Genomic DNA, 13,443 nt, shown 5'->3' with positions numbered 1-13,443 from the left:
TCATGCACCACATAACGTTTCAGTCAATGACGTACTGCAGATATGGTGGTGGTCCCATAACATCAGTACCATACAGCCTAGGTGTGTAGTAGGCTACACCATCTAGGTCTGTGTCAGTCACTCTGTGACGTTCGCGCAAGGGCGAAATTGCCTAAAGACACACTTCTCAGAACGTATCTCCGTCGTTAAGCGGCGCATGACTGTAAAGTAAAACACCCTGGTCTGCGTACAAAGGCTTCAAAAGAAGTGGCCGGCCATCACTAATTCATCCGTGTTCACTGCTTAAACAAGTGTCACAGCAGACGGCTGTAGGAGTCCTGCCAAGGCCATGGGTCCCTTCTCCAAGAGAATATCATTGTTACCAGTCAATGAGCTGATGGATTGACCGTTATACAGTAGGACCATCTGGTCCTTCCTTGAAAGCATTCATCACCAGGACAAGGGAACGGTTCTAAGTCACAGTTGAAACCAATGCCTTTTAGGAAGTCACTGGTCAAGGTGTTTGCTGTTTTTTTTGTTGTTCAGTGGGACTCTGCCTGCTAATGTGTTTGTGGATAACCTTTCAATGAAACATCCTGTGGAAGTGCAAAATGATGGGTAATCTATTTAAGAGAGAATGACAAGTTGGGACTGAGAAGGGACACGAAGAGATGGAAGAAAGCAAAACTAAATGAAAACCAGGACAAGAACAGGGATGGGGACAGGCACAGCTTCCCAGGAGCACCAAACTGGTAGCGACAGATGACCTGTTCCCAAAAGGCACCTGTAACAAAGATGGTGCAAACATGTCACCACACCTTGTGAGTATCTGCAGGAAACCAATTCTTCAAGTTCCTCTGTCCAGCCAATCGCTTTTGTTCTTTGCCAGCAACCAAAAGCTGGAGGGAGGGGATGCCACCTGACTGGCCCGGCTTCCCGGATCCTCCCCGCTCTTCCCCTCCCAAGGTGCCTTGATGGCCAACAGCCAAGAGCGGCTCGCCACTAGCCTGTCTGGGAAGGAGGCAGAAAACTCCCAGCTCCCCCTACCACTTGGTTCCTGCAAATGCAAACTCCAGCACTCAAGCAAGTCTTAAGATAATAGCATTATATTAAAGTGAAACCGTTTTCTTTTTAAAAAAGAAAGAAAAAGGTGTGAGTATTGGTTGTAACAATGTGGTTATGAGTTCTGGGCAGCTGGGCTCTGACCACTGACCCTCTCAGTGCCCTGCTTCTGGGCCCCCCGGAAGGCACCAGGGGGAGCCCCAAAGCCTCCAGGCGGCAGGAGGGGTAGGAAGAAGCAGCATTCCACCATTCAGGAGCAGCCCGAAGCTCTGATGTAACAGGAGGAAGGAGATGGGAAAGCAGGTGTGTGTGGAAGCTTCCACGAGCCAGATGTCACCTCATCTTCAAGGTTAGCTGAACAGGGTGTTGTGCTGTTGGGTCACCCGGATGAACGTCGCCCTCCTGCTGAGCTCTTTGAGTTTGGCGGCTCCCACATAGGTGCAGGTAGACCTCAGTCCCCCGAGAATATCCAGAATAGTGTTTTCTACACTCCCTTTGTAAGGCACTTCTACAGTCTTGCCCTCAGAGGCTCTAGAAGAAAAAGGAAGTTTTTCTTTTAATCTGGTTCTTTTTCCTTGAGAACTCAGCCAGAATTATTCCCAGCGTTAGAACTTGAAGCAGCCCCAAGGCACTCACGTAGCTAAACGTCACCCTCTGACCCCACTCCCACATTGCTACAAATGCCAAGCTCATCATGCCAGCGTCTCAGATGAATGCATTCCTCCCACCCAAACGGCACAGCCTCACTGCTGGCTATCCAGAGCGCCAGGGAAAGGAAACTCTTCACTGGCAACACTGGAAGAAGTCAGAGACCCATACCATCCTGCGTGGTGACTGCAGGGTGACATTCTTCTCAGCAGCGTGCCTCCACTCTGCCCTAAACAGAAAGGAACTCCACCTTTCTATTCTACCTTAATCGGTACACCAATCTCCAGTTGACCCAAAATGCCCAGGGGAAGGAGAACAGACCTGGCAGATCACCTCTTGAACGATCCACCTCCTCTGCTTGACCGCCCCGATCTACAGAAAAAGCCAAGCGTTGCCCTCTCGCGTGCCAGCTCTACGACCAGACACTGAATGTCTTCAAAGGGGATGATCAAGAGGAGGAGGAAGATCTCAATGCAATGGACAACTCAAGCCCTACTAACTTACATGGAAACCTCCAACAGCAAGACATAGTGGTCCACTCCAACAGCCCACCTGTCTTTCCAGGGGGCCCTTTGTTGGGCACCTCCCTGCACTTGCCCAAGTCACTACACCTGTTGTTCTGGGCGTGCAGTGGGGTCCCAGCAAGGTGGACCCAGAGTAGAACTAAGGACTTTCTCAGCACTGGAGGTTCAGGGCTTTGGATAGCATCTTTCACGTTTTCAGGGAAACATTTAGAAATTCAGAAGGTCTGGCATATGGCACAAACACTAAGCAATATCTAACTGTCCTTGCTGAGCCACTGTCCCACTCTGCACAAGGCCACCAAGTAACGTTGCTTGATTCCACATGTTAGGTCCCCTCACTGCAAATGGAGATACAGTCCAGACTTGCTTTTGGAGAGGCATTAGAAGGAAGTCTCAAATCTATGCAAAACTCTAGCCCTCATCTAAGGGCCAGACAATCTGGAACTTCTAACAATTAACCAAATTCTGGAACTTTCTCTAGCTGGTCTCTTTAATTGGAAAAATAGCATCTCTTGATCAAAAACTCATTACCTGGAATTTCAAAAGGGATTAACTCTTGTGCATTGAAATCTACACATGCAAGACTACCCTTGGGTTAAATCTGGCTACCTAAACCATCAACTAGACCAAAGGCTGGCCTCGTGGCTAGTCTGGAGCACCAAGCTCATGAAGCCTGCCAGTCACTGGCCACACCCAAGATGATTCACATCACTGCACTCTGTGATCAGAGACCAACATCTACACACATGTGCCTGCAAGGATTGCCACTTCATTTTTTAAAAGAGATTTCCATGGCTTTCCCGGGGCTTACTGGAAATTATCCAGATTCTCATCACTGCTTCTTCGCTGACTGGTGATGGCACCTTTTGCAAGTCATTTATTGTTGATGCTCAAGTCTTCCCATCTGTAAAACGAAGGTACTTGGATCTGTCTCCCAGGGGCAGCGTGAGAACTAAATGGTTAATGACTGGGAAGGAACTAGCAAAGCATAAATAACTCTGCCTTAATTAAATATAACGTCCAAGTAGGAGAAGCGTTCTCATGAGGAAATCCTGGTGATGAGGCTGCAAACTGCCAGGGAAAGGGAAGAAGGAGGGAGGAGATAAGGGAGGGAGGCAGAAAGAGAGACAGAGAAAGAAAGACATAAAGAGGGAGAGAGAACAGATGCAGCCTGCAGGGCTCAGGCTGCCTCTGGATTAAGGTTCTAATTCCTTCAGCATTTTCCTTCCTTGTCTAAGATTTGAATCTGCTTCTAGAACTGAGTCTTACTACTCCTGAATCTTCCATTTTCTGTTTTGTCCAAACCCTGCCGAAATCACAGGAGACGATTTTTCTTTTGGTTCCTTGGCTTTTGTGCTATAGCTGGTCTGGCCTTCCCCATCTACTTTTCTTAGAACCCCAAACAGATGCACCAGCTAGAGGGCAAAATTGTACTCCAGGCAAAGCATCTAGTTGTCACTGCATCACAGTGGCTCCACTTACATACGAGCACATAGGGGACACTGCACAGCCCCTTGATGGTGACAGTGGTTGTGGGTAACGCCTTAAGCTTCGTGGCCAGAGGTCCAGGTTGGCACCGAGGCAGTAATCTCCTCCCTGTCCCTCCCCCCTGACAAACTGTGCAACCTCCTCCATCAGGTACCACGGGGGGGAAGCAAGAGGCCCTTCTGAGGCTGCAAGGAAGGAGCATCCCTCTTGTTTTGACTATGTGAGGTTCCCAGGATGAAGGCATAAATGTGGTCTCCTACTCCTCTTTCTCACCCTGCCTTCCTCAAACTATAATATCATCTTTATTGAGATTCCCTCCAAGAGAAAAAGACTGCAGAGAACGAGAATTGAAGTCAGTCCACCTTGGGCCGGCCCCGTGGCTTAGCAGTTAAGTGCGCGCGCTCCCCTGCTGGCGGCCAGGGTTCGGATCCCAGGCGTGCACCGACGCACCACTTCTCCGGCCATGCTGTGGTCGCATCCCACAGACAGCAACTGGAAGGATGTGCAACTATGACATACAACTATCTACTGGGGCTTTGGGGGAAAAAAAGGAGGAGGATTAGCAATAGATGTTAGCTCAGAGCCGGTCGTCTTCAGCAAAAAAGAGGAGGATTAGCATGGATGTTAGCTCAGGGCTGATCTTCCTCACAAAAAAAAAAAAGAGAAAAAAGTCAGTCCACCAGTACCCTACTAAAGAAGAGAACTCTGGCAGAGTACCCCACACCTCCCTCCTGCCCGCCCACCTGTACATCTCAGTGGAGTTCTGAGATTTCCACCTCTAGCTTGGTTTGAATCTTATATAATGAATCTGAATCCCGTGTCCTCAAAATAAGCTTGGGTGTGGACTGAGTGGCAAGAAATGGAGGGTGTCAGTCAGCCAGGGAGGGCTTGAGTTTCCATCCCAGTGCCTGAGGCTTCCTAGAGAAAGGCAATCAGCCCAATTCACAGCCAACTACCTCCTCAGGATGCAAGACCTTCTGTCCTGTCCACTTTGTGTAGCCTGTCATCAGCACTGGCTCTAATGAGAATCAGTAACAGACCCTATGGAGCAGGGTAAGGCAGTGGATACAGTCTGTCTTAAAGTTCTTAAAACACACATGCAGACAATTAAAATGGAAGTGAAACAGAAAAGGCCAGGTGATCTTCTAGGCTCACAGATTTAAAAAAAGATAAGTAGAAGTGAGCATCCTTTCTGCAGTGAGTGACATAATTAAATGGCTCAAGATGCTGCCTTTGTCAACTGTCAGAGCCTGGAGGCAGGTGAGAGTCCTGTGTGAGCCACTGCGGGTGGAACACGGCATTCTTCAAGAAAGGTCTGACCTCCATGCGGAGGTCTAGGCCACACCTGTTTCATATGCAATGGGAGACCCATTCTGCAACCCAATTCTTGCAGCCTGAACTCATCCCAGGCCAGAGGTCAGAGGTTACAGGGATAGCTCAGCAACACTCTATCAGAAGTCGAGGCAAAATATTCCTGCCTACCCCTTGGAAGTCTGAAGTGTCACCTGTTCACACACACCCCTAGTCACATTTCCAACTATCCCAAAACACTTCTGCTCTGCCTTTCCTTTAGAGGGCCCCAAACACCGCAGATGCTAGTTGGATAAAAATTAGGACTATTTAACAAGAAGCAAGATATGTTTTCTAGCTCTTTCCACAGTACTTTAACATAAACAGGATTGATATTCTTTGAGACCTGCTTCCATCCTATTTCTGCAAACATGAGACCCCACCAATGAGAAGCGTGGGCTCTCCCCTTACCTGTACTCGGCGACGCCTCCCGCGTGCTTCTTCATCGCCGTTTCCGAGCTCATCCCATAGAAGAGCTTGAGCTTCTGCCCATTCCTCTCGATCACCTCTCCAGCACACTCGGTGTGGCCTGAAAACATCCCTCCCAGCATGACAAAGTCTGCTCCGGCTCCTAAACACCGAGAATGCGGACAAAAGGAAGCAGCAGAGAAAAGAGGTCAGAGAAAATCAGCTCTAGAAAGATCCAAGTGCTACCCCAACTCACCCTCCCTCCTCCTAGCAACAGTCAAGAGAAAGCGCAACTTCTCCCCTTTTGAAAAAGTTCAGAAGGCTCCCCAGAGAGGGAGATGGGCACAGGGCACTCAGAAACAAACGCAGCCCACTGAAGGCTGGTGGTTGATAGATTGAACAATCCTTTATGGTTATTAGTGACTAACTATGACCACCTTCCAAACAGAGGTCTAACTCTTCTATAATCAGAGAAACATTAAGAATTGGGCAACATCTTAGCATGTTGTCCAACCTCATACTAGTACAATAACTCTACAATGTCCCCATCAGGCATCTGGTCTACCTAAGCTCTCAGCACTTCCACACTGTTTGTGTAGATGATGAAAGGACCTCAGAACAGACAGAACCTCCTACACTAGAGACTGAGCATAAGGAGAGAAACCTATATACTATATATATATACAGTGTAAAACTACCTGCACCTCTATTATAATGAATATTAGACTTGCAGAGTAAATAACACCTCATGTTAATCACCGAATGACATGAAATTTCCAGGATAGGTACAGAGGAGATTGCAGTATTGAAGCTGCCTTTGTAGGCTATGTTGGAACAGAACCAGGAACAGCTGGAACAGCAAGGCTGGCTCACTGCTGTGTCCTCAGTGTGTATCACAGTGCACGGCACACGGTAGATGAGAAATAACTAGTTGTCAAGAAAGTAAAAGGTGTATGTGGAAGAAATAGAAATAGTCACAATTCCCCATCCTGTTCACGGATAATTGTGCAGAGAGTCTCTCCATTAAGTAAGAAACTGCTACAAGTTCTCCTCCTGGGTAAGTCCTATGGAGGGTTTACATTTAGAATCTAAGGATACAGGATACAGATGTATTAAGTAATTAGGATGAAGGGCAAGGAGGAGCAAACATAGGAATCCCTAAAATGCGGCCTTGATCTCATCCATCTGGTCATTTAAATATTTGCAAGAGGACTTTGGGGTGTGTCAGGCATTCTGGTCCCTCTCTCCAGCATTTCAGAAAAGCAGGCTCTGCAGGGCTGGCCCCCTGGCCTGGCACTCAGGCAAGCAAGGCACAACAGGACCTTTCTACTTGGCAGCAAGCTTTGCAGACCCTTCCTTCCAGGATCCCTAACATGAATGCCGGATCCTGGGCCCCCGCCATGATTTTAAGGGGGCAGAGGATAACTGGTGTCCAGCCAGGCCTCCTGATGATGACAGCCCAGGAGCAGCACCCACGGGGTGGCTGCTGCAGAGCAGATGTAAACAGCAGGAACACAGAGCACAGATCCACAGCTTTGAAGTGGCTTCCAATTCTTTTCATTTCTGAACACACTCATGTCCTTCCCTAACCAGCATCTTCCCTGACACGGCTCCCCTCCCTCCCCTGAGCCTCCGCACAGGCATGGCTGCACTTACTAGGAGAGTGGAGGAGAGAAGGATGCCAGAGCGTGGTTTCAAAGGCCAGGAACCACACCCACATCTGTTATCTACAAGGCACCTTCTTAATGACCAGTCACTTCAGAGTGTACTCAGCTCCCACTCTGCAGGGAGCACTGGGTGCGCTATCAGAAGGGAGCCCAGGAAGGAACACTTATCAGTATTAAGTAGCTGCAACTCAAAAATCAACAGTAAAAATGTCCTTGGCTGATGATCCTTATGATAAGGGGTCAGTGTACTAGTGGAGTTCTGCCTGCACCACCCCTGATTGTGGGACCCTGACCTTGTCACTCGCCTCTTGGGGCCTCAGTCGCTGGACATTCTCCAGGATTGCTGCAAACCCAGCTACCAAGAACAATGCCCCATGTTTCCCTTTGTCACTATTGGTGTTTGTTTGTTTTTAAAAAAAAAAAAAAAAAGAACCGGTGCCTAGGCCTAAGATATTCTAGGGTATGAACTCTGAAACAGCGATAAGAAATACGCAGGAGGAGTTGCTGAATACAGGTAAGGGGAGGAGCCACTGGCACCCTTCAGGAATGCCTCAGACAGAAAGCTTCCCTCCACCAGAAAACAGAACATGAAACAACAGCAGACTTGGCCCTGGCCTCAGGACAGGAAGGCGGAGCCGTGGGAGTTTCCTTTGTCTCCTGCCGACACACACAGCTCCCACTTCACAGTTTGGAGTCCCCAGCTGGGCAGCCAGCTCTGACTTCTGAATGCAGTTTGCAGAGATTTAGTGGTGGGCACAGGACACAGCATGCTGAGATGCTGGACGTCAGGGCTTTCCCGAGAAAACCCAGGACACACGGCTGGGGCCCGCGGTGCCGGCACCACTGGCTCAGAGCCGGACACTGCTGCCCCCTAGTGGGAAACAGGTTCCTCACCCTCTGGTGAGAAACTGCTGCTGGGACGGACGCCTGTCCCTGCCATGGGATTTCCCCAAGTTGGGCCCCCAAGACCCTGGCTGAAGTTACTGCACATCAGACCTGGGACTGTTGTCTTCCACAGGTGCCTGAGCCTTCTCAGCCGTGACTTCTGAGCCACGACTTCACCCGTTCCTGGCCTGCAGGATGTCACCCTTAGATCTATCCCTGGGCACCTGCTCTGCCACCAACCAGAACCAAACTGATGCCAGGATTTGGGCCAACTGGGCCTGAAATCCAGGGAGAGGAAACTCAGCACTGGCCCAGAACGTCCCCGACAGGTTCCACCTTGTTCCCACCCCACAGCCAGCGCGCAGCTGCAGGGAGCTCCCCGCCTCCCCCCAGGGCTCCTCACCAAAGGCTTTGGCGACATCTCCTGGACACGTGCAGCCTCCATCCTTCAAAGAGGAAAGAGCAAAGAGAGGATGTCAGCAGGGGCTCAGCCAGGCTGTCCCCCTCCCCTGGGGTGATGCAGCGAATAGGAGCTGATATCCCCAGCCCCGCCCCCAGCCCTCAGAGCCAAAGCCCAACGCTCCCCTCAACACCGCACCTTCCATTCCCCAAGCCCCATCCGTCCTGTTTCAGCCTGGCACCGCCCACTGCCTGCCCACTCGCCTGGCATCAGCGTCCCTGCCCAGGAAGCAGGAGGCAGCAGGAGCTGCTGAGTGGGCAGAGGGGCTCCGACCTCCTCTTCCGCCAGCCCCTTATACAACACGCCCAGCCATTCAGTCAGCCACGTTCATTCTCATTCAGCAGTCACCTCTCCCCCTAGCCTGGTGGGAGGTGAGATTTATTTAGTACAAGAACTATTTTAAGAGCCGGAAAGGACATCGAGTTAGTTCTTTTATTTCCAGCCACTTCATGTGTCTCCTATTCACCCTCACTTAATGTACCCAGTTACCTTCAAGTCAAACACGCATTCCTGACACCCACTCTACCCAGACAGAGCGCCCACCTGGGGCTGCTTTAATGTCTGGCAGAAGAGTCTGTCATCTTGGGCTGCCTGGCTCGGTTCAGCAGTGGGCGTTATGTTTAAACACCAGCGACACAGCACAAGGTTTCTAGGATGCAGAGCCTGCTGTGCTTCCTTACAAACACAGAAGGCACAAAATGACCAGGCTGCTACCTGCTCTGCACAATGTGGCCTGTGTGAGGTCCAAGGAGGAGGACGGTGGGGGAGGCTGGAGTAGCAGCCAGACCCAACAAGGAGAGGCAAAGGCACAGGGGAGGCAGGGCAAGCACTCAGGGTTGGCGGGATGGGACAGAGCCCAGAACTCAGTCTGGGTCTCGGAAAAACACCAAGGTCTCGGAGGGAAGCGCCTGTCCCCAGGTGGGACACACTTTGGGAAGGACGCAGAACACACAAGCCACCAGGGCTACCTTGCATGATAACTGGCAGGGAGGTGCGCGCACCTCTGGAGACGGAGGGCGTCTACATGGAACCGGGGTGAACCACTTCACAGACAGCGTCTCCAACTGAGGACATGGGGTCTCTGTGACTCAATTCTTTTTTTTCTATCTGCTTTTTAGGCCTGTCACTCTAGGAGCTAGAACTACAATACTGCTTCATTACTTCTTTGCAGTTTTGATCAAAAGGTAGGTGCAAAGGCTCGATCTCTTTATGACTATTTCCTGACTGCAATTATTTCCTCAATCAACTGTGTTAATCATGTGTGGCTTCCCTGACCCCCAAAGGGCCACAGGGTAGTGCAGAATGATTATTCCAGAGGTGGTCTCCATACAAGGTATTTGGCCCAATGCGTTGTGGCTCTGTATATCTTGCTGGTGCTTCAACGCTCCAGCATATTTACTTCCTCTTTCAAGGTACAACCCCTATATATACCCTTCACTTGTCCTGCCAATTATTTTTCAAGTGCTTTATCTCTTTATCAAAACCAGTTCTACACAATAGGGTTTCAAACTTATAACCTCAAAAAATTAAATAAACTCATGTTCCCATTAAAACAAGTCCCTAACACTATGACTTAAAAAAAAAACAACACGTACACACACTCCTTAAGTCTTTTGCTCACTCGCTTGTGAGTGAATAGCTTGTGCCTGCTAGGTGTCTTTTGTAGGGTCCTCGAAATTCCACATTATTGTGGTCAGTGATGAGGCCTCACTCAGAAGGCCTCTGCTACTGGGACCCCAAGCAAATGAGCTCCTGGGGCTAAGATGCCCACAGTTAATAGGACTTTATGATATGCCACAGAGAGGAAATCCTACTTACGGCCTCATTTGCTCACACTTTGCCTGGGTCTGCATTTATGAAATAGACAACACAGGCCAAACAAGCCAGACCGCACATTCAACCCAGCGCAATCCAACGTCACAGGACACTTCAGGGCAAAGGAGTCAGCTCCCTATCAACCATTACACGTCATTTCCAAAAGCTGTTCATAGCATCCTTTCATGTTCCGGAGGCACAGCAGTAGGAGCAAACCTCTGCCCTCTAAGAGACACAACTACTTTCATATATAAACATCCATGGTTGCTGGAAGTTTTTAAAAAACAATGTGCAAATATTCGAAGGGGTACCTGTTTTGTTTGTCAAGAGTGTTAACAGTATATTTTAGTAGAAAAGGCATCACATGACACGAGTGGTGATTCAACCTGTGAACTGTCAGCATACCTCCTCTTAAAACTACCTGCTCAAAGCAAGCACGGAATAGGCAGAGGGAATTCGAATCAAGCACGTACTATGAGCCAGGGATTGTTACAAACTTCATTTTTCTATTCACACACCACAAGAACCTCAAGTCGATATTTTGTAGGTGGGGAAAAAAGAGGGAGGCTCAGAAGGGTTAAGTGACTTGCCCAAGGTCATACAGCTATAATAACGGAAGAACAAGAACCTGGTTAAGTGTAAACTCTAAAAATGTCTAGAAGCATACTTATCAAAACATTAGTGGTTATCTTAAGATGATGGCATTTCTAGTAATCTTTATTTTCTTTATGTTTGTTTGTATATTCTAACTTTTTCTAGACTAAATCTATTTCACTGGGGAATTTTTTTAAGCCTCAAAAAAATTAAATTATTTGAATGAATTTGTTTAGGTCTTTCTAAATAATGATCTAACTGTTCCTGAAACACTACTTTGAAATAAAAAAATTATAGGAAATTTGCTGATCAATCTTGACCTCTTTGCAGAGGATCAGTGAGCAGATGAGAGCACTACTGAGTAGGTGGAGAGAAGGAGGGGACTGGGGATTACTTTGGTCAGCTCCATCCTCGATCATTAACAGCCGCTCACTATTTGGGCCTCCTCAAACTTACAAGTGTGCTTTCTAGGTCTTCATAAAATGCACGGATTACGACATTGGAGCTTGAGTGACCAAGAGACAACAGAGATCCAGTCAACCTCCTCATGGGACTTTTTTTTACAAACAGTGAAGCAGCACAAAGCCCAAGCCATTTCTGGTTATCAGCGAATAGTGAACTTCGCCGGTTGTCCAAATCCCTCCACTTCGAATGTTCACTGGGTACTGACTCTTCTCTCTCCACTGGAAGACATGCTTATAGCTGGTCCCTGTGGGGCAAGGATGAGCTGTAAGGACAGATTAACCTGAAGTCTCCCAAAGCGATGTGGTGGGAAAACAAGACCGACCCTGCATTCTTTGCAACTTCAGCAAGCCCTTCACCTTCTTTGAGTCTCCTCATTTTTCTAAATAAGGGTGGTCAAGGGAAGGAGTGGAACGCTGGAGAAGAACAGACCTCAGTGTGAGTGCTGCCTCTGCCCCCTGCCAGCGGTGTGATGCTGGACAAGTCACTTAAGTTTCAGTTTCTTCACCTGGTGTGATGCTTAATTTTATGTGTCTTCTTGACTAGGCCACAGAGTGCCTAGATATTTAGTCAAACGTTATTCTAGGTGTTTCTGTGAGGGTGTTTTTGGATGAGACTAACATTTGAATTGGTAGACTGAATAAAGCTGATTGCCCTCCCTAATGTGGGTGGGCCCCATCTAAGCAGCTGAAGGCTTGTATGGAACAAAAATGCTGACCCACGCTGAGTGAGAGAATTTTTCCTGACTCACTGCCTTTCACCTGGGAAATGGGCTTTCCCAGGGCTTTTTCCTGCCTTCTGACTCCAACTGAAACATCATGGGCTCTTCCTGGTTTTCAGGCCTCCAGACTCACACTGGAACTAGACCATCAGTCCTCCTAGGTCTCCAGCTTACAAACTCACCCTGCAGATCCTGCGACTTCTCACCCTCCTTAATCATGTGAACCAATTCCTTATAATAAATCTCTCTCTCCACACACATACACACATCCTATTGGTTCTGTTTCTCTAGAGAACCCAGACTAATACACCTGTCAAATGAAGAGAACAGCCACCTTGTCAGGTTGTTCCAAGGATAAGAGACTAAATGTGTATTGTAAATACTCAATAAATGACAGCCACTACTTCCCCTAAAGCTGTTTCCACCTTTAAAATCCCCTCCTTTGTGTGATGTCCTTAGCAGATGACAAGACAAAATTAACTGGTCACACCTTAATCTTCACCTGCGCAGGAGGTGTCCTGAATTTTTTCTCTCTCTGCCTCTGAGAAGCCCACGGGGGCCACAATAAATAGCAACCTGATTCAAGTCCAGCCTCCTGGGTATAAGCACCTGCTGAACAGACTCCACGTTGCGGCTTCCTTCTGAACTTCTGCGGCAGGGATGTGCTAATTCAGCAACTAAAGTGTAAAATGAGACAGCTGGAAGGAAATGGGACAAAGTGGCAGGATCCACAACATCTGATGGGCTTCCAGCCAGTTTCAGACGATTGGCAAGTGGAAGAAACTTGCTTGTGCAACTCCATTAGACAAAGGCACGATGGGGAAACAGCTACATGGAACCCCAAGACGCTCAGCTGGTTAGAGGAAGTCAAGAGTGTAGATCCTATCAGTCTGTGAACTTCATTTGGTCTTCTGGCTACAAATTGAACTTCTAACCCCATCTAGGAAATCTCTCACCATTGATGGAAAAATAGGAACCTCAGAGCACCAGTATCACAAGCCTGGCTGCCATTGTTCCTACTGACAAATTAAGAAGTTGTTCCCCAGGCGTCAGAAGATGAGACCTGGCTCTGGAACACCAGGCCTACCTGTGCATGCTGAGCCTCTACTATAGAAGCCAGTGGTTCTCAAACTGGAGAGCACATCAGCATTACCTGGAGGGCTTGTTAAAACATATTCCTGGGCCTCACCTTCTGAGTTTCTGATTCAGTAAATCTGGGATGGGGCCCAAAAATTTCTAACAAGTTCTCAGTTGATACTGATGCTGCTTGTCAGGGCACCACACTTAGAGCACTGCTGAAATAAGCTATAAACTAGGTGTGCTGGATAAAGAGATCTCAAAGTGATTTCTAATCAGAGCCACCTGTGGTGTAAGCAGAGC

General features: G+C 48.4%; 1 protein-coding gene across 1 annotated transcript in view; it reads right to left on the bottom strand.

The window, feature by feature from the left end:
- Nucleotides 1-1,069: 1,069 nt before the first annotated feature.
- The window catches only part of GMPR (guanosine monophosphate reductase), a 42,328-nt gene continuing 29,954 nt past the window's right edge, over nucleotides 1,070-13,443 (bottom strand). The window contains exons 7-9 of the mRNA XM_004432099.3: nucleotides 8,415-8,457; nucleotides 5,463-5,622; nucleotides 1,070-1,572 (exon numbers count right to left, since the gene is read on the bottom strand). Of these exons, the coding sequence (XP_004432156.1) occupies nucleotides 1,392-1,572; nucleotides 5,463-5,622; nucleotides 8,415-8,457 (384 nt within the window). The 3' untranslated portion in view covers nucleotides 1,070-1,391. The remainder of the gene's footprint in view (nucleotides 1,573-5,462; nucleotides 5,623-8,414; nucleotides 8,458-13,443) is intronic.

The sequence above is a fragment of the Ceratotherium simum genome, chromosome 13 (assembly GCF_057802395.1).
Source record: "Ceratotherium simum simum isolate JZ-2026a chromosome 13, ASM5780239v1, whole genome shotgun sequence".
NCBI classification, from domain to species: Eukaryota; Metazoa; Chordata; class Mammalia; order Perissodactyla; family Rhinocerotidae; genus Ceratotherium; species Ceratotherium simum.
Note: the sequence above shows the minus strand (reverse complement) of the source record. Positions and strands in the feature narration are given on the sequence as shown.